We start from the raw sequence: 24,977 nt of genomic DNA, 5'->3' as shown, positions 1-24,977 counted from the left end.
CCCCACCCCCCTCTGCAGACATGTCAGTGCAGCTGCACACGCCTCTGGTAAGGAGGCCACCGCATGGCTGCACCTGGGGCTTCTAACTTCCCTGTTCCGCAGGCTGCCCTACCCACCCCCTTCCAGAGCCTGGTCTCCAAAGCTCTGTCGGCAGCCTCTGATGATGCTAGCTTCCCTCTGCTTCCCGTCTCTTTTTCTCCTCCCTTGGATTAGGGCAAACTTCATTTTCTTCTTCTGTAAAATGGGGACAGTAAAGCCTACGGAAAAGGCTTGGCGTGGGCTAACGCATGTGAACATGCTTTGAAAATGGAACATCACTCTACAGATGTGAGGGATTTTGGTGATGACAAGCCTCAGGAGTCCCAGGGGAGGCTGTTTTCCCCACAGCATTTCCACTGCTCCTGGAGGGGGGCGAGTGGACAATTCAGGAATTGGAGTGCAATCAGATAAGGTCAAACCCACTGGTTGTGGTTACCAGCTCTGTGATCTTTAGCAATTATCTTAAAGTCGTCTGTATGGTTTCCTCGTCTGTGTGGTTGGGAGACTAATAGTCATGCCCTAACATTGTTTGAGGGTTCAATAAAATATATGACCATATAAAGCACCAGCAATTCTAAATGTTTGAGATACACTCGCTCTCTCTCTTCCTCTTTCCTTTCCTGTTTGGAAACGTCAGAGGAAGATCTGATTGTTGTAACCCAAGCTTATAGGAGGGCATGGGTCACAGATTCTTGGAGCTAGAAGGTTTCTCGCAGTCTGTCTGCCCATAAGTTGCAAACTGGTGGGTCCTGAGTAGGTTCAGCCTTTGGGATGCTTTGTTTCATCTACCCAGTGTTAAACCAATAAAAAAAATTAGTCACGAACATTAAAATTAAGAGATACTACACAAACGTCTAGTTTTCTTCTCTCAAAATTGTCTTCTGTCTGGCAAGGCCAAGTCCACATTCTGGTATAATGACTACTATTAATTCAGCTGGAGCTGTGTAGGTAGGGGCTGCCATTATTAGATGAGGCAGGTGCTTCCAGTTTTCCTCAATCCCCACCCCTCCCTGTTACTCTACAGTTTTTCCACTTTTCTCATTTCTATTACCTAGTTGTTCCTGTAGTTATTTAGATTTTTGACCCCTGATCTGGTCCAACCCTCTCCATTCATTCATTTACTCAACAACTATTAGGTGTCTACCAGATCCAAAGTACTCTGCTGGATGCTGGGGATGTGGTACGGAGTGAGAGAGACCTGATCACTGCTCCAGCTTGGGAGACAGACATTGAACAATTAAGCATGTCATTACAACTGGACATGTGCCACAAAGGGAGAAGCACTGCATGCTGGGAGACCGTACCATAAGGGAAGTTTCTTTCAACTGAGAACTTGAGTAGCCTTCTCAGACTATGAAGAGGAAGTCATGTGGGAAGGATGGCAGAGCAACAAGAGACAAAATAGCCTGGATCCTGCCCCGGGTGGGCCGGGTGGGCCCCTGTGCCAGTTTGAATGTATTATGTCCCCCAAACGCCATTATCTTTGATGTAATCTTGTGTGGGCAGACGTTACCAGTTTTGATTAGATTTCTTTGAGTGTTTCTTTGGAGATGCGCCCCACCCATCTGTGGGTGATGACTCTGATTGGCTACTTCCATGGAGGTGTAGCCCCACCCATTCAGGGTGGGCCTTGATCAGTGGAGCCATATAAATGAGCTGACAGGCAGAAGGAACTCAGTGCAGCTGTGAGTGACATTTTGAACAGGAGCTACAGCCAAGAGGGACATTTTGAAGAAAGCACAGGAGCTGCAGATGAGAGAGAGTTTGAAGACGGCTGTTGAAAGCAGACTCTTGCTCCGGAGAAGCCAAGAGAGGACAAATACCCCAAGTGCAACTAAGAGTGACATTTTTGAGGAACTGCAGCTTAGAGAGGAACATCCTGGGAGAAAGTCATTTTGAAACCAGAACTTTGGAGCAGACGCCAGCCACGTGTCTTCCCAGCTAACAGAGGTTTTCCAGACACCATTGGCCATCCTCCAGCGAAGGTACCCGATTGCTGATGTGTTACCTTGGACGCTTTATGGCCTCAAGACTGTAACTGTGTAACCAAATAACCCCCCTTTTATAAAAGCCAATCCATCTCTGGTGTTTTGCATTCTGGCAGCATTAGCAAACTAGAACAGCCCCGTTTCTCTGAACCACCCACTTTTCATGTGAATAATAAACTTCCATCTTGGTTAACCCTCTATCATTTGGAGTTTTCTTTAACTGGCAGCAGAGTTCAGGGCTTACTGACACACACTTTTTGCAGAAGCCTTTCTAGATCTCCAGGTTGAAACACTTATGATATGATCTCCCAGCATGCAGTGCTTCTCCCTTTGTGGCACATGTCCAGTTGTAATGACATGCTTAATTGTTCAATGTCTGTCTCTCAGGCTGGAGTGGTGATCAGGTCTCTCTCACTTAACACCACATCTCCAGCCCCCAGCAGAATACTTTGGGTCTGGTAGACACCTAATACTTGTTGAAATAATGAATGAATGAATGAATGAATGAATGCATGGAGAGGATTGGACTAGATCAGGGGTCACAAACTTAAATGCCTACAGGATGGTCTGTAAGCTAAAGTAAATGAGAAGATTAGACTGGCTGTAAAGTGACAGGGAGGGTGTTTGCATTCCAGCCCACAGGAAGGAGACCTAAGGAAGGGCAGACACTCTCCCTTTATGGGACACTCTCCAGAGATTGCCCCTAACACTTTCACTTAGCTCTATTAACCAAGATGTGCCACCTGGCCGCATCCAGCTGCAAGGGAGGCTGGAAAGTACACCTTAAATCCGGGCAGCCACGAGCTCAGCCAAAAACTGAGGTTTCTATTGACAAGCAAGAAGGAGAAAATGGATTTGGGAAACAACTAAAAGTCTGTGCAGAGATAGCTAAGACCTAAGGAATGAATAAAAATTATATGTAGATTGGTGGCTCTCAAAATGTTGTCTGTAGACCCCTGGGGGTCTCCTCAGACTCTTTCAGGGGGTCTGCAAGGTCAAAACTATTTTCATAAAAATAATAGAATGTTATTTGCCTTTATCATGAGATTGATATTTGCACTGATGTTGCAAAAGCAATCTGGGTAAAACTGCAGACTTAGCACAAACCAAGGCAGTGGCAGCAAACCATACTGTTGTCGTTGTATTTTTCACAGCCAAGCATTGCAGTGGAAAAAAAAATTAATGCCAGTTTCACTTAAGAATACCCTTGATGAAACAGTAAGTATTAATGTTATTAAATCTCAACTCTTGGGTACACTGTGTAATGAAATTAGAAATAGCATAAAGCACTTCTGCTACAAACGAAGTACAATGGTTGTCTCAACTAGAAATATTTGCGCAATTGTTGGAGTTTCATGGAACACTACTTTTACTTGAAAGAAAGACTGACAGACTATGGTTATTTAAACTTGGGTATTTGGCAGATATTTTCTTGAAAAGTAATGAAATGAGATTGTAGCTTCAAGGAAAACAACTGATAGTTTTTGGTGCCAATGGCAAAATTTGCATGTCCAAGCAAAAATGAGAATTTTGGAAAACTTGTAAATGTTACCCAAGGGATTACTTCCCAATACTTTAAAACTTTTCTGATGAAAATCGGTGGAGATATAAACTAATGTGTGTTTTTTTTTTTTAATACTGTATTATAATGAAGTGTATCATTTGGAAGAAATATTTTCCAAATGACCAATGCATGATGCTACAAAATCATGTAAGGGTAAAAGATCTATTCAAAGTGCTTGATAGATCAATGGATTTTAACATAATGGAGCATAAAAGTTAGTTGATACAGTTCCAGATTCTACATTGCAACTAACCTTTAAGAAAATACCATTTGTCTAATTTTAGCATACTATTAAAGAGTATCCACAAGGATCTGAGAAGCCTATTAAGATGTCTTTTTTTTTTTTCCTTTTCCAACCACCTACCTGTGTGAGATCAGATTTTCTTCATATACTTCCCCCAAAACAATATTTTTCAACAGATTGAATGCAGAAGCAGACATGAGAATCCAGCTATCTTTTATTAAGGCAGATATTAGAGTTACAAAAATATAAGATGCAGTGCTTCTTACTAAATGTTTTTGTTTTGTAAATATAGTTATTTTTCACAAAATGTTTATGCATGTTAACTTGTAATATGTTTATTATTATTTTAAAATCTAAAAGCTTTTCCAGTTTTAACTAAAAAAAAAACAAAAACAAAAACATGTCTTGGGGGGATGGGGTCCTCAATAATTTTTGGAAGTGTAGAGGGTCCAGAGACCAAGGTTTGAAAACCATTGCTCTAGATAACAGGGTAGGGAGTAGGGGAAGGAAAGAGCTTTCCAGGCAGAGGACATAGACCCTGGGAGGACGGCGCTCAGGACGTTCGAGGGATTGAAAGCCCAGGATGGCCGGAGCCTGGTGAGGGAGTTGGTGGGCGACTGGCACAGGATCCACTGGTGAGGGGTAGAGGAGCCATGTGACATAGGACCCTTTGGCCAGGTTAAGGGTTTAGGTCCTAATCCTAAAGAAATGGGAGACCATTGAAGATTTCATTTATTCATTTTTACCTAGATTATTGATTTGGTAAGACATGCACATGGCACCAAAATTTAAAGGTACAGTAGGTTATACTCCCCACCCTTCTTCCCCAGTCTCCAATTCCCTTCTCCGAGGCCACCACTCTGGCCAGTTTCCTTTTCTTTCTTTCTTTCTTTCTTTCTTTCTTTCTTTCTTTCTTTCTTCCTTTCTTTCTTTCTTTCTTTCTTCCTTCCTTCCTTCCTTCCTTCCTTCCTTCCTTTCTTTCCTTCTTCCTTCCTTCCTTCCTTCCTTCTTTCTTTCTTTCTCTCTTTCTTTCTTTCTTTTTCCTTTTATTTTGAAATAATTTCACACTTACAGAATAGTCACACAAATAATACAAAACCCATATAGAGAACTCCAACATACTCCCCACACACACACCTAGATACACAGATCTGCCAACTTTTAACATTTTGCCACACTTGGTATCATTCTACATATCTATCTATCTATCCATCTTTCTACCTATCTACTATCTATCCACTATCTATCTATTTTGTAAACATTTGAGAGGAGGTTTTATGCATCATGCTCCTTGAACACTTAATATCTGCATGCATATTTCTGAAGAACAAGGATATTCACTTATGTAACCACCTTAAGTGCAATTATCAAGTTTCAGAAACTTAACACTGATATAACGCTTACAGTCCGTATTTTTCCATATGTTCCAATAATGTCTTCTTGGGTTTTTTTCTCCTGCATTATTAGCTCCTGTCCTGAACCTAATGACAATTTAATTGTCATTGTCTCTTCAGTCACTCTTTTTTTTTTTTTTTAATTTATTGTGAAAACATAGCTCAACAGTTTTTTTTTTTTTTACAATGCAGTTCAGACTCTACCTGGAGTTAGGCCAAGTTCACAGGTGAAGGACACAGTCCCCACAAGGCTGCCCTCACCCCCGACACCAGCAACAAGCTCTGGGGTTCCTGGACCATCTGCACCTCTGACCCAATTAACTACAAATTTGGGGGTTCCCACCACCGCCTCAGGTTCAACAAATCACTAGAATGACTCATAGAACCTAGGAATCTACTATACTTACAACTACACTTTTAATATAGCAAAAATAATAGAAACCAGAAGGAGCCAAAAGAAGAGATGCCTAGGGCAAGTTCTGGGAGGGTCTCAAAGCTTCCCTCTCCTTCCCCAGCGGAATCAGGACGCGTCACCCTCCAGGCACATGATGTGTGTTACCAATCAGGAAGCTCACTTGAGCTTTGGTGTCCGGAGTTTTTACTGGGGTTTTCTTATGTAAGCATGATTGATTGAATTATTGCCCAAGTGGTTGAACTCAAGCTCCAGCCACGCCCAGCCTCACCAGAGGTTGGGCTGATGTTACGTGGTTCAAAGCCCCAACCCTCTACTCACGGGGTTGGTCTTTCTAGCCTGACAGTCGCCACCCTAAGACTGCCTGTGGGGCTGGCTCTGTCCTGAATCATCTCGTTAGCATAAACTCTCAGGTATGGGGGGGGGAGGGCAGGTAAAAAGACTCACCTATCATTCAAGAAATGACAAGGATTTAGAGGTTAGCTTCCAGGATCCTGGACAAAGGCCAGAGCCCTTTCTGGAAGTCAAATTCCTTATTCCACATTTATATGTATCCTTCCAGAGGTGGTCGACTATACCCGAGCAGGTATGCATGTACTACTTTCTTTTTCTTTTTCCTTTCTCTTTTTTTTTCTTAAAGACAAACGGCAACAGTGTAGCACTTACATTTTCCACTTGACAATCTCTTGAAGGTTGTTCCACATCCGTAATTAGAGTTTCTCCATTTTAAAAAATGACTGTGTAATATTCCATAGTATGGATCCACCATTATTTATTTAACCAGTCCCCCTGTTGATTTAGGTTGTTTCTAATTGTTTGCTATCACCAACAGTGCTGCCATGAAGAAACTTGTTCATATGTCATTTTCCACATAGGAAAGTACATCGGTGATGTAAATTGCTGGAAGTGGAAATGCTGGATGGAGTCAATAGGTCTGTGTAGTTTAAATTTTGATACATACTGGTTGATGTAGAGACTGTATCAATCTACACTCTGGTCAGCAATGTTTCAGTTTTGAAGAGTTTTAGCAGGGGAATGGCGTGATCATATTTGCATCTTTAAATACTCTCTCAGGTTGCTGTGCAGTGTATGGCCCAGAGGAAGGCAGAATGGAGGAGGTGGGGACCAGCAAGGAGACAGGAGGTGTAGTCCTGGCACAGGATGATGATGGCGCCTTGCATTGGAGCAGTGGCAGTGGGATGGAGTGACCTGGATAGATTTCAGAGCTATTTGGAAGGTATTGTCCACAGGAATGAGTAAATAAATACACGGGAAGGGTTGGGTGAAGAAGGAGTCAAGGGTTACACCCAGTTTATTTGGCTTGAGCAACTTGGTGGATGGTGAAGCCCTGAGTGGGAAACTTGAAGGGAAGTGGGTTTGGAGGGTGGTGGTATGCAGAATGTGACAGTCTGAATGTATTATGTCCCCCCATATGCCATTATCTTTGATGCAATCTTGTGGGGGCAGATGTATTAGGGTTAATTAGATTGGAATTCTTTGATTGAGTGTTTCCATGGAGATGTGACTCAATCAACTGTGAGTGAAACGTTTGATTGGATAATTTCCATGGAGGTGTTGCCCCACCCATTCACAGTGGGTCTTAACTGGATCACTGGAGTACTTTAAAAAGAGCCACACAGGCTCAGATGAGCAGGCTTTTGCTCCAGAGAAGCTAAGAGCGGACAAACGCCCCACGAGCAGCTGAGAGGGACATTTTGAAGAGCAGCTGCAGCTAAGAGAGGACAAAACACTCCAAGAGCAATATTTGGAGAATGCCATTTTGAAATGCAACCTGGGAGCAAGCAGACGCCAGCCACTTGCCTTCCCAGCTAACAGAGGTTTTCCGGATGCCAATGGCCTTTCTCCAGTGAAGGTACCCTTTGTTGATGCCTTACCTTGGACACTTTATGGCCTTAAGACTGTAACTTCATAACCAAATAAGCCCCCTTTATAAAAGCCAATCCATTTCTGGTGTTTTGCAAAAGGGCAGCATTAGCAAACCAGGTTTGCTTTGTCTGAGGAACACCTAAATGGAGATGTCCAGGAGGTAGTGTATATCATCTTTGGAGCTCTTGAGAGATCTGGGCCAGATAGAAACATCTGAGGGGTGGCCAGAGTCTGAGGCTCAAAGAAGCAAAGTATGATCCTTGCCACTCTGAGCGTCTCTTCTCCTCCCAGCTCTCACACTTCCTGCCATGCTGGGCCATCTATAAATGCCTCTGGGGCAGGTAGGCCCGGAGATACCCACTGGACAAACACCTTCAGGGCCCTGGAGCAGGGAGCTGTCTTGGGGGTTCTCCACAGCTGCTCTCAGACGCCCCCCACCTGCCTCCCACTTCTTTCCCCCTGAAGCCCAGGCCAGATGGCGGTATCACTGCTAAGATCTTTTCTTGCCACCCTCTGGGCTCAAACCTGGCTCTGCTTAACTTTTTCCCTTGACTTTGGCATTTTCACTTTGACGTCTTCCCCGAGAACCAGGGGGTGGGGACCCCAGTCCCAGATGGTGACGTTGGGGGCCGGCCCAGGCCCGGGGTGTGGAGGAGCCAGTCTTCCTGTTTCTCATCATTTAAGCACATCTCTGCAGGAGGAGCAAAGCCCTCTTCCCACTGAGGGTTCCAAGCCCTCACACAGACACACCTGTGTGAGAAGCAGAGGGACAAAAGACACAGGCCCAGAGGTAAGATGGACAGACTTTTCTTTCACTGGGGATGGGAAGGGGAGGAGAACGTGGCGGCAGATGCCCTGGAATGTGCTGGACTCCCAGTTCTCTGCCTGTGGCTCTGGCTGTCCTCTGACTTCTCACACATCTGGTCATACCGCCATCATCTCTCACTGGGACTGTGAGCTTCAAGAGGACAGGGACTGTGCCAAGCTCGTCCCTGAATCCCCACAAGGCACACCTCAGTGCCCAGAGCAGGAGCTGCTCAGCAGGGCACAGTGGCTTTTGCAAGGTCAGAGAAGGTGTTGGGAACATGAGGCAGGGAAAGGCAACTTGTCATGGGCCGTGGAGGAGACGAAGACTACGAGAGGGTGTCGAAAGAAACAGTCACCAGCGTAATCAAAGCTGCAAGTTTGTTGAAGGAAAAACTGCTCGAGCGGGGAGATCTCAGACCTAGGAGGATGGAGAGAGAGTCTCCGTGACCATCTGGTCACAGCTGGTTATAAAGGCATTTAGCAAATTTCCAAGTCGGTGGTTATGATGAATGGCTGATATTAAAATTCTTTATTACATAGGGCGGCCTTGCAAAGTGGAGAAGAGATAAACATCAGTTAGTATAGTATGCTCCACTCCGATAAACCATCTTTTCTGGACCCAGACTGGCTTATTACCAAGTGTTGTTTAACTGCAATTTTGGAGGCTTGCCTTCCAGTTTTCTGGAAGGCCCCTGAGGTCATTTGTCTTTGTCTTCTGGAAAATTCTTTCTGGGAAAGGGGTCCTCCCACCAATGCCCAATGCAAGCAGCCTCTTTATTTTATTTAACAAGGGGAAAAGAGGAGAAAAAGAGGGAAGAAAGGGTGGGAAAGAAATAAAAAGAATACATAAATATTAAGGAGGGAGGGGGCCTATAAAAAAGAAATGAAAAGGACAGGGTAAAAGCAAGATTAAAAGAAAGAAGTGGGATCTAGTCTAGAGGCAATTCTCCCCAAATCAATTTACCTGATGATGCAATCACCAAAAATCCACCCCAAAAATCATGCCTGCAGCTCTTCACAAGCCACGCAATCGATCGATGCATCCTCTTTTAACTCTCTTTTCTGTTTATGCATGTTTAAAAATTGTCTATACTTGTGCATTTTAAAAGGATTTTGAAACAATTTGTGGAAAGACCCTTCCACTTTAATTAGCTTTAAAATGATTAACGAAATGAGAAAGCCAAAATTCTCAAAGAGTTGAAATCGAGCGCCTACGTATGAATGTTGTAAAAGTGATAGATACATATTTTTAGGCAAATATGTCATTAGAGAAATTATTTCTAAGAGAAGTTGGTTTTAGACGTCTTGGTCTGCTCTGGGAAAGGAGGCCAGGGGACTAGGAAAGGACTTGTCTCCCTGGGCTTGGGGCGGCTTGGGGGAGAAGCAGGATGCCATGTTTCCCACAAGGGGATGCCCTGTAAATCTCCAGCCTCCCTCCTCCACACCCTCAGCTCTGTCCCCTCTCCTCAAAACTCCGTGTCTAGAAGCCCTGCTCTACCCAGGTTTCCTCTGCCTTTCCTTCATAGACTGCTTCTGGGAGAGAGGGCTCCTGGGGTATAATCTGATCCATCAAAATATAAAAGGCCCCATTCTCACTAATTCAAGGATCTCATTCTGGGTAGAATTGTTCTTCCTGAATCCTATCCTTGTGGAGCAAATTTTCAGGGGTTCAAGCTGAGAGCAGAACCCAATGGGGGAGATCAGTGATACCTGACCTTTTGACAAATAATTTCTTGTGCTGCGTTAGATTCTGTAGCCTCATATAAAATGGCCGCCCTCTTGTCCTCAGTGGAAAGAGCTCCCAGAGGACAGAGTGAGACACTCAGGAGATGATTTCCAGCTTTCAGTTTGGAGCACTTACTATAGAAGAGCTCTATCTCAAAATAAAAACACCCCCCTCCAACTGGTTCCAGACAGAAGCCTTGCAGTGCCTTAGGCCATGCCCCTGGGGAGGTGGCACTAGGGGAAAGTGGGTAGGCCAAGGACCTGGCACATTTGAGACACTCAATAAATGTTTGTTGAATGACTAAGTGTGACGAGGGTGGGGGAGCAGATACCGTGTGGGCTGAGAGAGGGTAGGTGAGTCCTGGGTTTGTAAGGCTGTAAGGCTGAGCTCTCTCTGATTCTTTTGGGGGATAGGAGAAGGCAGGCGGGCACAGCTTCCCCCACGTGGGCATCTGAGGCAAAGGAGAGGATGGCGGAGGTTGCAGCCACCGAACCACAAGGGACCCCTTAGAGGGGTCATGGTCTCTAGGAAGTCTAAACAAAGCCTGTAAGCATAGGCATGGCATGTGTGTGTGTGTGTGTGTGTGTGTGTGTGTGTGTCTGAGGGTACATCCCGTGGCTAAGCTTGAGGGGGCTGCGTGGGGACTATGAGGAGAAGATAAAAGTGCCTGTGGGACCACAGACTGTCGCTGTGGTGGGGCTGTGCCCTCTTCCTCCCCACCAGCCCCGCTCCTCATCCCAACCCGGGAGCCAAGGGCTGGGGCGGCAGGAGCCCCACAGGCTGAGAGAGTGCACGGGTGTGTGTTGCCATTTTGGTCTCCTCTGTTTGTTGGGCTGTCTGTCTCTCTCTTGGTCTACCGCTCTGTGCATATGTCTTGCCTCTCAGAATTTCTTCCTTTCTTCCCTCTGCTTCCACCTTCTTGTACTGCCCTGGGCTTTGTGTGTGACTGTGGGTCGTGTGGGGTGTAGCTGTCACTTTAATGATCTGCTCTGGGTCCCTCCCTCTGTCTTTCTCTCTTGTCCTACTGTGGGGGCCTCTGTGTGTTTCTCTCCCTCTCTGTCCTTTTCCCTTTGTCCACTGTGACCCTCCTGCTGGGCAGCCACCTCCTGGCATCCACCTCTTGGCTGCAGGCCCTGCTCTGGGGGACTCTGTTTTTTTGGGGGGTTCTCAGGCTGCCTTCAGATGGAAGCTTGTGGAAAGCCTGCATTCCTGCTGAGGCCAGGATGCCTGTTTCCAGGCAGGATGGGGCCACAGCAAAGTGGCAGCTGGAGAGGGGAATGAAGCAAAAGGAGAAGAGGCAAGAGGTTCTCCAAGCGACATCAGGAAAGCCAGAATTGCCTCCCAGCCTAAGAAATACAGGGAGAGATGCACAGAGGAGTAGAAAATGGAGGCATCGCCATGGGGAGGCACAGATGCAGAGATGCCCAGATGTGAACAGAGAAAATAAGCAGAGAGAGGGAAAGGCGCCAGCAAGCTGGCTGGCCTGTCTCCGGGTTGAGGTACACAGGATGCCACTGCGTTGGGGTGGAGAGCCTCTGAGGAGGCTGAGGATGTGGGGATCAAAGGCCAGCTCTCTGGGGCGGCAGCGGAAGCCCCAGGCACTGAAGCGAGCGGCGGCTGGAAACCCACAGCCTCCGCCTGAGCTGAGCCCTGGGTGGGGTGGAGCCGTGCGGGGAGCAGTGCTGGGGAGGTGGCTCTCTGCACAGACCCTCGGGTCACGGAGCGGGAGAGGAAAAGTAGCCATCATTTAGGGAAGTGTCGAGAATGTCTCTGGCCTTCTCAGGCAACTTGCCCAGCTAAGCCGAATTTGGACCCTGAGGAAAGGATTTTCCATGTCTTTGTTCCTTCCTCTGCTTGCCAAGGACCCATGAGTCTGGGATGGGGGCCCAGTGGGAGGTGGAAGGCTGCCCCCACCGCACCCTTCTCACCCCAGCCTTCCCCTAAATGTCTGCTGTTCTACACACTAAGTTGTAAACAACTTCGCCCCAGTGACAAACCTCCCTCCCTCCTTTCCTGGAAACCTTCTTCCTGTCCTCATCTTTTCTTATTTACCTGTTTTAAAATATATATATATATATCATATCATATTTGGACACCAATATTTATAGCAGCATTATTTGCAATAGTCAAAAGGTAGAAGCAACTCAAATACCCATCAACAGATGACTGGATAAACAAAATGTGGTATATACATACAATTCAGCCATAAAAAGGAATGGCATTTTAATATATACCACAACAGGGACGAACTTTGAAGACATAATGTTGAGTGAAATAAGTCAGACACAAGGGGACAGATACATTATTTCATTTATATGAGATAACTAGAATATCCAAATTTATAGAGACAGAAAATAGAGTACAGGGTACTGGGGCAGGGAGGAGAGGACAGGGAATGGGCAGTTGATGCATAGTGGGTGCTGGGCTTCTGTTTGGGGTGATAGGAAATTCTGGGAATGGATGGTGGTAAGGGCAGCACAACTGTGAATGTGATTAATCCCATTAAATTGTATGTTTGGGAGTGGTTGAGATGGGAAATTCATGTTATATATATGTTTCCACAATTTAAAAAAAAAGACTAAAAGGGCAATGAAAACTAAGTGCAATGCATCATCCTGCACTAAACTTAATAATAGAGGAGAAAAGAAAAAGGACATTATTGGATATAAAATACAAATATATAAAAAATAATGAAAATGTAGCTTATGAGGGGTGACAATGTGATTGGGAAAGCCATGTGGATCACACTCCCCTTTGTCCAGTGTATGGATGGATAAGTAGAAAAATGGGGGCAAAAAAAAGAGAAAAAAAAAAATGATGTCAATGGCTTTGGACCAAAAAAAAAAAAAAAAAACGGACATTATTGGGACATATGAAAAAATTGAGATATAGACTGTAATGTAAGTTTTACCTTAATTTTAAATTTCTTGAACTTGACAACTGCACTTAATGTGGTTACATAAGTGAATATTCTTGTTCTTAGGAACTATACATGGAAGTATTAGGTTTTCAAGAAGCATAATGTATACAATCTACTCTCAAATGTTTAGAAGATGGTTAAGTAGATGGATGGATGGATGGATGGATAGAATGACATGGCAACTGTGGCAAAATGTTAAAATTGGTAGATCTAGGTATCTGTAGGAGGGAGTTATATTGGGATTCTCTGTATGGGTTTTGTATTATTTTTGCAACCATCCTATAAGTTTGAAATTATATAAAAACAAAAAGTTTAACAAAAAGTTATATCAAGAACAACCAAAGAGATGACAACAACTGAATGCAATATGTGATCCTGGACAGGATCTAATAAGGAAAGAGAAAAGGCTTGAAGGGACATTTTAGAACATATGAAAAAATTGGAATATAGAGTGTAAGCTTTATATCAATGTTGAAGTTTTTGAACTAGTTAATTGCACATAAGGTGGTCACAGAAGTGAATATCCTTGTTTTTAGGAAAGGCATATGGCAGTATTATTTGTTCAAGGAGCACAATATATATATACCACCTACATGCAAGTGTTCAGAAAATTGATAGAAACATAGATAGATAGATAGGCAGATAGATAGATGGATAAATGGTTAGATATGACAGAATGATATGGCAAATGTGGCAAAATGTTAATATTGGTAGATCTGGGTGGGGTGTGTGTTGGAGTTCTCTGTATGAGGTTTGTATTATTTTTGCAACTGTCCTGTAAGTTTGACAGTATTTCAGAATGAAAGGTTTTTTAAAAATGGTCATGAAAAAAAATTATCTCAAGCACCTACAATGTATAGACCCAGTGGTTCCTCTTCTGGGCAGATGGAGTGGCTGGAAGGGATCTTTTCTCATCATCTCCCAAATCTCATCAGGAGGACTGAGCCCCCAGCACCTCCTTCTGGGCTACACCCCTCTCATGGATTGTGGATCAGTGCCCAGTGGGAAACAGAAGCACCTCCTGTGGCTCAAGAGACCATAGAGAGGGGTTATTTACAGAGGTGGCGATGGGCTTAGGGAAATCAACAGCAGCAGGAAGCATCTTCAGGAGGTGAGGGGTGAAACTGATGGTTCTGGAACGCAGTGGGGGCTTGAGCTCTGGATGAGGGGCCACCGACAGGAGCTGTCGCCTGGCGAGACAGCCATTCCCAGAAAATCCACCCAGCCCAGGGAGGGGGGGGGGAGAATACCCTGATTTAGCTTCCTAGGCTGCCCAAAGCAAATACGGTGAAATGGTTCAGCTTAAACAATAGGAATTTATTCACTCAGGGTCTTGAGGCAGAGAAATGTCCAGATCAAGGCATCTTCAAGGCAATGCTTTCTTCCTAAAGAACAATCCTTGGCTGTCCTGTGAACATGGCAAGGCACACGGCAGCGTCTGCTGGTCTCTCCCTTCTCTTCTGGGTTTCATTGTTTTCAGTTTCTTGCTTCCGCGGCTTTCTCTCTCTCATGTCTGAATTCATTCCTTTTTAAAGGACTCCAGTAATAAGATTAAGACCCATCCTAATTGAGGTGGGTCACACCTTAACTGAAGTAGCCTTATGAAAAGGTCCTACTTACAATGGGTCCACACCCAGAAGAATGGACTACATTTAAAGAGATGTTTTTCTAGGGTATGTAAAGCTTCAAACCACCACATACCCCAACCTCTGTCCCTTGGCCCTCCCATCTCTTCCTGGAGCTTCCCGTTGGCCAAACCCAACTGGCAGTTGGAGGGCAAGGGAGCCTGGGTGATGGACTCTGAAGCAGTCAGCCTCCTTGGTAGACAGCAGGGCAGAGAAGGGTGGAGAATGGTGGCAGGGCCCCCCAAGATTAAACAACATGGATGGGATGGCCAGGCTTCATCCAGGCCGGGGCTGAGAACCTACACACACTTCAATGGTTGATTTTAGGTAATAGAATTAATATGTTAATTTTGGAAAGAGGAAACCAGTGGTTTTCCATCCTCCATTCAGTTCAATTTGGTTTGAGTTAACGAAACACATTCTGAGCCTCTTCTCTAAGCTTCAGCTGGGGCCAGGGCTGAGGTGGCTGCAGAGCTGGCTGGACTGTCATCCCTGTCCTCAAGGGGCTCCAGCTGTTGGGGAGAGATAGGAACCCACATGATTGCATCATGAGGTAGAAGGTGGGAAATGTCCAGGGGGTGGGGGAACAACAGGGTGCTGTGGGAATTCAGGATGGGCAGATTGCAACAGAGCTCAGAGTGCTAGGTGGTCTCTGGGGGAGAGAAAGACCAGGCTTGAGAGAGAGAAAAATAATTCTGGATGCAGGAGCTCATCTTGCCACACTGGTCTCCCTCCCGTTCCTCTCCATGACCCACTTATAGCCTGGGCCTGGAGTTCAGAGATGCTTCAGCCCTGCTCCTGCCTGCCTTCAAGGCGCTGTCTGGGTGGTCCTCCTCTAGGCTCTACTCCCTCCGTGTCTTCTGGGCCCCGGCCACCTTGTACTTCCTAAAGCTCTACATAGATCATGTCACATCTGTGCTGAAAAATCAGCATCAGCTCCCAGGCAGCTCTCTAGCCTGTGGGTCAAGATTTACAGTCAGGCTCCAAATGCCTTTCCCACATCGTTGTACACAGCTTCCCTCCACCAGCTCTCTCAGGACACAGATGGTTAGCTTCTCCCCAACCCTACTCTGTTTCTGATATAGAGTGTCTGATGTGGGAGCCCAAGAATGTGCATTTCTAATACAGTCCCAGCTGCCACTACTGACGATGATCTGGACCACACTTTGAGAACCTCTGCTCTCACCCAATGCTGCCCACTCCTCACGGTCTGTTTAGAACCTTCCCGTAGCACCACCTTCAGCCTTGACTCTCTTTTAAGCCCTCAGAAACCACTCCTTCCTCTGAACTTGAAACAGCACCTTTCTGCTTGTGCCCCTCCGAGGCCTTAAAGGGTTGGTGCCATGGGTTGAGTTGCTCCCCCCAACCCCCAAGACATGGTCGAGGCCTAAGCTCTGGTCCTGTGGACATGATCTGCTTTGTAAGTAGGATTTTTGAAGGTGTCATTAGTTAAGGTGAGGTCCTGCTGGACCAGGGTTGGCCCTGATCCAATATGACTGGTGTCCTCATAAAGAGAGACAGATAGACAGACAGACAGATGACTGATGCAGAGACAGAGGGATGGCCCTGTGATGGAGGCAGAGACTGAGTTATATTATGAGTTTCTAGAAAGCTCCCACCAGAATCCTACAGACCTCGGAGGAAGTATGGCTCTGGGGACACCTGGATTTCAGACTTCTAGTCTCCAGAACTGTGAGACAATATGTTCCTGTTGTTTGAACTAAGTTGTCTGTGGTGTTTGTTACAGCAGCTTGGCAATCTAAGACAGTCGGCCTGGTATTGAGCAGGGGATGACTCTCTGTTCTTTCTCTCCTTCATCCCATCCCCAAATTCAGTCAGGACTCAAGTCATGGGAATTTTATCTCCGAACGGTCTCTCAAATTTGCCTCCCCCACTCCCATGTCCAAAGCCACTGTCTTCGGTCAGGTCCCATCTTCTCTCCCCTGGTGGCAGCCGTTGTTTTGTTACCCCTGCCTCTTGCACTTGGTCTCCTCCAATTCACCTTTCATGCGGCAGATGGAGGGATCCATTCTGCAAATCAAATCATGTCCTTCTCTATGTGAAATCCTTCGCTGGCTCCCTGTGCCTCGGATCCACTGCCAGCGTCTTAGCATGGCAATCAATGGCTGTCACACACTGGCCTGACTCTCTGGGCTCAGTCCCCACCAATCGCTACGAATCCCTTCCTGATTCCAGCTGGCAGAGAACCCCTGCCCAGCCCAGGCACGGCATCTTGGGGTGCTCACCTGGATGGACTGGCAGAGTGCTAAAGGGGGAGAGTGCGTGTCACGTGTCATCCCTGTAGCCCTAGGCCCAATGAGTGGATTCCGATTCATCTCTCCCTCAGGCCCTGACCGTCCGGCAGGGGAGGCTCAGGACTCTGCTGACCTCAGCACTGTGGCCGCAATGAGCCAGGGAGCCTCTTTCAGCCTCCTGCTCCTGGTGCTGCAACTGGGTGAGTGCTCACACTTGGGATCACAGTGCAGAGGGGCTGGTGGGGAGGTGTGAAGGTGGCGGATGGGGGCGGGAGGCAGCACTGAGGCCTGACCCCTTCTTTTCCACCTAGGGCTGCTCCCAGCAATCACTCAGGGAAAGGAAGAGGTGCTGGGTGAGGCAGGGGGCACCGTGGAGCTGCCCTGCCAAGCTTCCCAGGGTAAGGACCTGGCCTTCACCTGGAAACATTCGAATGGGACCAAGATTCTGGGAAGACAGAACTCCTTGCTGTTTACAGGTACAGTTGCCCGGCTCCCCATCCAGGGAGGAAAACGTCTAGCAAACTCTGGGATCCCAGAGGGTAAGGGTTGGGGACTCTGGGGCACTCTTTTTTTTTCTTTTGAATTAATTTTATTGAAATTTATTCACATACCATACAGTCATCCCCAGTGTAAAATCAATTGTTCACAGCACCATTATATAGTTGTGCATTCATCACCACATTCAGTTTTTGAACGTTTTCATTACCATACACAAAAAAGAATAAAAGTGAAAGTGAAAAAGAACATCCAAAACATCCCATACCCCCATCTCTCCCTATTATTCATTTACTTTTTGTCCTCATTTTTCTATTCATCTGCCCATACACTAGATAAAGGGACTGTGAGCCACAGGTTTTCATAATCACATGGTCACACCATAAAAGCTATATAGTTATACAATCGTCTTCAAGAATCAAGGCTACTCGGTTGCAGTTCTACAGTTTCAGGTATTTCCTTCTAGCTATTCCAGTACACTAAACAGTAAAAAGGGATATCTATATAATGCATAAAAATAACCTCCAGAGTGACCTCTCAACTCTATTTAGAGATCTCTTAGCCACTGAAACTTTATTTTGCTTCATTTTGCTTCCCCCTTTTGGTCCAAGAAGGCTTTCTCAATCCCACGATGCCAGGGCCAGGCTCATCCCCACGAGTCATGTCCCACATTGCCAGGGAGACTTACACCCCTGGGAGTCACGTTCTGGGGCACTCATCATCATAGTTTCCCTCTGCTAACTGCCGGTGGCCTGGGGAATGGCTTTTGGTGGTCCGTATTAATTTTGATAGCTTAATATTTATGGATTTATTTTAATGAGTATTAGAAAAATAACTATATCTAAAACCTATGATTTCATGAGTATTATTATTACAGACCCATGTAGATGATACTTTGTTTACTTGGATTAAATGCAACAGTATGATTTTTTTCTAGCTTTTAAAGTGAAATCTCCAGACTTAACATTCCAATATTTATTAGAAATATATTTTGCAGTAAAGGAAATATTTTTTTCATGTACGGTTTTTCCCTCATGCTCTTCTTTAAATAATTCTTTTTTCTTCTGTGTTTGGCCTCTAATACTTAACATATTATTGAATAGCTGCTACATATGACCACAAATAGAAAAACCTCACCACATGAAATGCAATTTTGTAAACATATTTTGTATTTTATAAGTTTATTAGATTATCATTATTTGCATTTCATTGTTTATTTTTAATTTTATATTATCAAAAATTGAAACACGTAAAAGTAGAATGATTATATAATGAAACTTCATCCTGCCCAGCTTCGACAATTATCAATATATGGCCAATTTTATTTTATCTACACCCTCAAACCCCTTCACCATGTTGTTTTGTATACCAAATCCCAGACAGTATTTAATCTTTAAGTAGTTCAGTATGTATCTCTAAAATGTAATGGCTCTTTTTAAAAGAGAATCACAATACCATTATTACTCCTTAAAAATTAAAAATAATTCCTAATTACAATAAGTATTCAATCAGCATTCAAATTTCCCCAATTGTCTCATAATATCATCTTTACATTTGGTTTGTTTGAATCAGGATCCAAATAAACCATGCATTGTATTTGGTTGATACGTCCCTTAGATCTCTCTCTTCCTTCTTTTAAATTACTTTTTTTAAAAATTGTGGATACATATATATATATATATATAGCATAAAATTTGCTATTTTAATCATTTTTAAGGGTATGACTCAGTGGTATTAATTACATTTATGATGCACTGCCATTACCACCAACCGTTACCAAAATTTTTTCACCACCCCAAAAAGATGTACCCACTTGGTACAGAGATATACCAGTTAGGCAATAACTCCCTATTCCCCTTCTCCTGGCCCCTGGTAACTTTGAATCTACTTTCTGTCTTATGAATTTGCTTATTCTAGTCTTTTATTCTCTACCCAAATTATTTTGGGATGTGTCATCAAGCATTAGTTTTAATTTAAACTGTAATGTTTTCAGGTGTTTTTTTTTTTTTAACAGTTGCCTGCTTTTTATGGGAAGTGATATTGATTTACATTAAATATAGATGGTCTAACTACAAAAATTGAAAGACAGAGATTGGTAGAGTGGCTAATAAACATAACCCAACTATATGCTACTTACAATAATCTCACTTCTAATATAATGATATAGACAGTTTGCAAGTAAATGGATGGAAAAAGATATTTCATGCAAGCATTAATCAAAGGAAAGCAGGAGTGGATATACTAATATAAGGTACTGTAGACTTCAGAGCAAAGAAAATTACCAGAGACAGAGAAGGACATGATGATGAAAAGATCAATCCACCAAGAAGACATAGAAATCCTTAATATGTATGCACAAAACAAAAAAGCTGCAAAATATGTGAAGGGAAAACTGATAGAGGTAAAAGAAGAAATGGACAAAGCCACAATTACAGTTGAAGACACTCCTCTCTGAACAATTGATAGAACAACTACACAGTAACTCAGCAAGGATATAGAAAAATTCAACAACACCCTCAACCAACAGGATCTAATTGACATTTATAGAACACTCCACCCAACAACAACAGAATACATATTCTTTTCAAATGTCCACAAAACATATATTAACATGGACCATATCTTATGCAAAATGGGTGTAGGGGTATTGTTGGGATGGTGGAAAAGTTCTGGTAATGAATGGTGGTGAGGGTAACACAACATTGTGGATGTGATTAATCCCACTGAACTGTATGCTTGGGAGTGGTTGAGATGGGAAATGAGGGGGGTGGGGAGGTAAAGAGAGAGAGAAAGGGAGAGAGAGGCTAAAGAGACAATGACAATTAGACGCAAGACATGATCTTGGACTGGATCTAATAATGGAGGAGAAAATGCTCAAAAGGACATATTGGGACATACGAAAAATTGGAATATAGACTGTAAGCTTTATATCAATGTTAAAGTGATAACAGTAACTTAAGGTGGTTACATAAGTGAATATCCTTGTTCTAAGGAGAAGTACATGGAAATATTAAGTGTTCAAGGAGCATGAGGTGTACAACCTACTCTCAAATGTTTAGAAAAGAGAGAAATAGATATACAGACAGACGGATGGGTGGACAGATGAATGGATGGATGGATGGATTGATAAAGGAACAAACAGAAGGAAATGGAAAATGTGGCTAAATGTCAAATTTGGTGGATCTGAGCATCTAAGTGGGGAGGATGTTGGAGTTCTCTTTATTTTTTAAAATAAACTTTTTATTTTGGAATAATTTCAAACTTACAGGGTAGTTGCAAAAATAACACAAAACCCATGAGGAGAACAGCAACATACCCCCAACTGAGATACCCAGATCCACCAACTTTTAACATATTGGCACATTTACTATATCATTCTCTCCCTCCCTCTCTCTCTCCCTCTCCTTTCCCTCTCTTTCTTTTTGTCGATTTGCCAAACATTTGAGAGCATGTTGTATACACCATGTTTCTTGAAAACAGGTTTAACACAATTCCTATCAATATCCCAGCAAGATTTTTTTTATAGCTATAGACAAGTCTATTCTAAAACTGATATGGAAAGGCAAAGTAACTAGAATAGCTAAAATAATTTTGAAAAAAAGAATAAAGTAACAGAAACGAGTCTCTCTGAATTCAAGACCTAGTATATAGCTAAAGTAATCAAGACTGTGTGGTATTGGTGGAGGGACAGACACACAGATAGATCAATGGAACAGAATAGAGAACCCAGGAATAGATCTACACAAATACGCCCAACTGATTTTTTAAAATTCAGTTTTATTGAGACATATTCACATACCATAAATCATCTACAGTGTACAATCAGTTGTTCACAGTACCATCATATAGTTGTGCATTCATCACCATAATCAATTTCTAAACATTTTCATTGCTCCAAAAAAAGATAAAAATAAGAATAAAAATAAAAGTATAAAAGAACACTCAAAACATTCCATCCCCCTTCTCACCCTATTTTTCATTTAATTTTTGTCCCCATTTTTCTACTCATCTGTACATACATTGGATAACGGGAGTGTGAGCAACAAGGTTTTCACAATCACACAGTCACACTGCGTAATCTACATAGTTATACAATCGTCTTCAAGAATCAAGGTTATCAGGTTGCAGTTTGACAGTTTCAGGTATTTCCTTCTAGCAATTCCAATACACTAAAAACTAAACAGGGATATCTATATAGCGCATAAGAATAACCTTCAGACGATCTCTCAACTCCATTTGAAGTCTCTCAGCCACTGAAACTTCATTTTGTTTCATTTTGCTTTCCCTTTTTGGTTGAGAAGATTTTCTCAATCCCATGATGGTGGGTCCAGGCTCATCCCTGGGAGTCAGGTCTCATGTTGCCAGAGAGATTTACACTCCTGGGAATCATGTCCCACCTAGGGGGAAGGGCAGTGGGTTTACCTGCCAAGTGGGCCCAAACTGATTTTTGGCAAAGGTGCAAAAGCAGTTCAATGGAGGGAAGACGAGTTTTCAACATGTGGTGCCAGAGCAACTGGACATCATAGGCAAAACAAAAGTAAACCAAAACCAAAACAAACAAACATACCCTCCACAAAGTCCCACACCTTAATTAAAAAAATTAACTCAAAATGAATCATGGACTTAAATATAAAACTATTAACACAGGGAAAAAAAACACAAAGAGAAAATCTTCACTATCTAAGCTAGGCAAAGAGTTCTTAAACTTGACACCAAAAGCACAATCCACAAAAGGAAAACTTGACAACTTGATCTCCATTAAAATCAAAAACATTTGATCAGCACTCCCTTTATCCAGTGTATGGATGGATGACTAGAAAAATGGGGAAAAAAACTAAATGAAAAATAGGGTGGGATGTGGGGGATGATTTGGGTGTTCTTTTTTACTTTTATTTTTTATTCTTATTCTTATTCTTTCTGGTGTAAGGAAAATGTTCAAAATAGATTGGGATAATGAATGCCTAACTATATGATGGTACTATGAACAGTTGATTGTACACCATGGATGTATGGTATGTGAATATATGTCAATAAAACTGAATTTAATTTTTAAAAAATTTGATCTGCAAAAGACTCTATTAAGATGAAAAGACAATTTAAAGAGAGTGAGAAAATATTTGCAAACCACAGCTGACAAAGGACTACTATCTAGAATATATAAGGAACTCTGAAAACTCAACATTAAAAAATCAAATAATCCGATTCAAAAATGGGAAAAAGATGTGAATAAACATTTCACTAAAGAGGGTATTCAGATGGGAAATAGGCACATGAAAAGATGTTCAACATCATTAGCCATTGGGGAAATGCAAATTAACACCAAGAGTTATCACTACACACCTATCAAAATGGCTAAAATAAAAAATAGTGACAACACCAAATGCTGGTGAGGATGCAGAAAAACTGGATCATTCATACATTTTTGGTGGGGTTGTAAAATGGTACAGCCACTCTGGAAAATAATTCAGCAGTTTCTTAAAAAACTAAATCTGCAAAGACCCAGCAATTGCACTCCTGGGCATTTATCCCAAAGAAATGAAGACTTATGTTCACACAAAAAGCTGTACATGAATGTTTATAGCAGCTTTATTCATAATAGCTCCAAACTGAATGAGTGAATGGTTATGCCCATACCTTGGAATATACAGCAATAAAAAGGAACACATTATGGAGACACACAACAACCCAGGTGTATCTGCAGAGAACTATGCTGATGAAAAAAGCCAATCCCCAAAGGCAACTTACTATATGATTCCATTAATATAACTTTCTTGAATTGACAAATTATAGAAATGGAGAACAGATTAGTGGTTGCCAGTGATTAAGGGGGTCTATGAGGGCAGGAGATATAGTTATAAAAAGGCAATCAGAATGATCTGTGTTTTGCTGGCGAGTTCTGCATCCTAGTTGTATCAATGTCAGCATTCGGGTTGAGATACTGTACTATACAACTAAACTGTATTATAGTTTTGGGGAAAGCTGGGTAAAAGTTATACAGGATCTCTCTGTATTATTTCTTACAAATATTTAAAAATAAAAAGTTTAATTTGAAAAATCACCAGAATAAAAAGACTAGCCTTCATAATTAAAAAAATGGATGCTCCATATATAGAATGATGTCAAGGATGTCTTCTTAAATGAAAAGAGTAATCTATATATGTACTATAATCCCATTTTAATTTTAAAAATTCAATGTGTGCAAATATATTTGCATGAGCAAAGAAAAAAAGTATAGAAGGATCTACACCAAATTAGAAGTGTGGGCAACGGAAGGCAGAAGTGTTATGAGTATGTATAATTTTTGTAGTTCAAATGACCAAACTGAAAAATAAAGACCACTTTAAAACAACTTAAAATGTATGAGTATTTTCCATTTCATTAAAATTTATTTGTAAACAGCATTTTTGCCAGCCTAATATTCCATCAAATGAATGTACTCGGTATACAGTCATTATCCTTTTGTCTAAATGCATCCTTTTAAGAACACCATAATTATTTTTGTACCTAAAGTTTGGTTTGCATTTTTAAATTATTGTTTTAAGATATAATTCTAGAAATGAAATTAAGGATATGAACTTTTAAAAATACTTGGTGTATATTGCAAAAATTGCTTTCCAGAAAGGTTCTGTCCATTTACACTAACTTTGGTTAATGTCGCTGTGTGCTTCTCTCACTAGCATCCTTGCCAGCTCTGCGTTTTATTATTTAAAACTTTTTTTCTAATTTGATAGTTGAAAAACATATCGTTGTTTTAATTTGCATTTCTTTGATCTCCTGTGAGATTGAAACAATGTGCTCCTTTCTAAAAATTCTTAAGTCTTTTGTGTCAGCGCATTTGTTCTGTTTCTTTGATTTAACTTCCTCCAGAACAGCCTGGCTCCTCAACTTCCCGACCTTTGATGAAAGTGGCATCACTCTCCCGGGCCCCCCTGTCTCTGAACCACAGTGTCAAAAAATTTTCCCCTTCTTCAATCCCTGAAGATCCGTTCCATCTCTTCCCATCAGTCGCCAAGTGTGGGCATTCTCTCTTTTGAAAATGTCTTTCTGTTTTATCCTCTTCAATCCTCTTCTTTGTTCCCACGGGAATGCCACCCATATGCCACCACTGCTGGCCAAGGCCCACCTACTAAAGAGAAAGCTTCTCTGTTCTCTTGGCTACTGGACTCTCCTACTCGGATTTCTCTCCTGCCTGCCCTCGCGCTGCCTTCCCAAGAGCTGCTTTGCACTATCACTCTCCCTATCACTCCCTTGCCCCTTAGACCAAGCCTGGAAGCCTCTGCCAGACAGACCCGAGGCCCACGACTTCCCAGTGGGAAACGTCCACACCGGCTGGTTTCCTCGCAGCCTGCCCGCACTGCTTTTCAGGGGCTTTCCTTCCTCCCTACAGTGCTGCTCCCCTTTCCCTCTAGGACAGTGCCTATCCTTCTTTTAAGGTTTGGTCCGATACTGTTCTCCTCCATGAACTTATCCCAGACTCTCAGACCTTACCCAACATCTTGCAATCACTTTTATGAAGTGTGGGACAGCCTGTACAAGTGACCCACAGTGGGGAAGGAGGAAGAAAAATTGTTTTAGGGAGAGGGTGATGCATTTCACTTGGAACCAATTGAGTTTGGGGTGA

General features: G+C 43.0%; 1 protein-coding gene across 4 annotated transcripts in view; it reads left to right on the top strand.

Annotated features, from left to right (window-relative positions):
- Positions 1-3,206: 3,206 nt before the first annotated feature.
- CD4 (CD4 molecule) overlaps positions 3,207-24,977 on the top strand; it is a 29,511-nt gene continuing 7,740 nt past the window's right edge. Inside the window, exons 1-5 of one of the 4 annotated variants that reach the window (XM_037845794.1) lie at positions 6,085-6,227; positions 6,517-6,573; positions 6,716-6,878; positions 16,954-17,061; positions 17,173-17,337. In XM_037845794.1, the coding sequence (XP_037701722.1) occupies positions 6,803-6,878; positions 16,954-17,061; positions 17,173-17,337 (349 nt within the window). In that variant the 5' untranslated portion in view covers positions 6,085-6,227; positions 6,517-6,573; positions 6,716-6,802. Of the gene's footprint in view, positions 3,246-6,083; positions 6,228-6,516; positions 6,574-6,715; positions 6,879-8,179; positions 8,319-16,953; positions 17,062-17,172; positions 17,338-24,977 lie in introns of those variants that run through there. The other 3 variants (XM_037845797.1, XM_037845796.1, XM_037845795.1) reach the window with 3 other exon arrangements.

The sequence above is a fragment of the Choloepus didactylus genome, chromosome 8 (genome assembly GCF_015220235.1).
Source record: "Choloepus didactylus isolate mChoDid1 chromosome 8, mChoDid1.pri, whole genome shotgun sequence".
In the NCBI taxonomy this organism is placed as follows: domain Eukaryota; kingdom Metazoa; phylum Chordata; class Mammalia; order Pilosa; family Megalonychidae; genus Choloepus; species Choloepus didactylus.
Note: the sequence above shows the minus strand (reverse complement) of the source record. Positions and strands in the feature narration are given on the sequence as shown.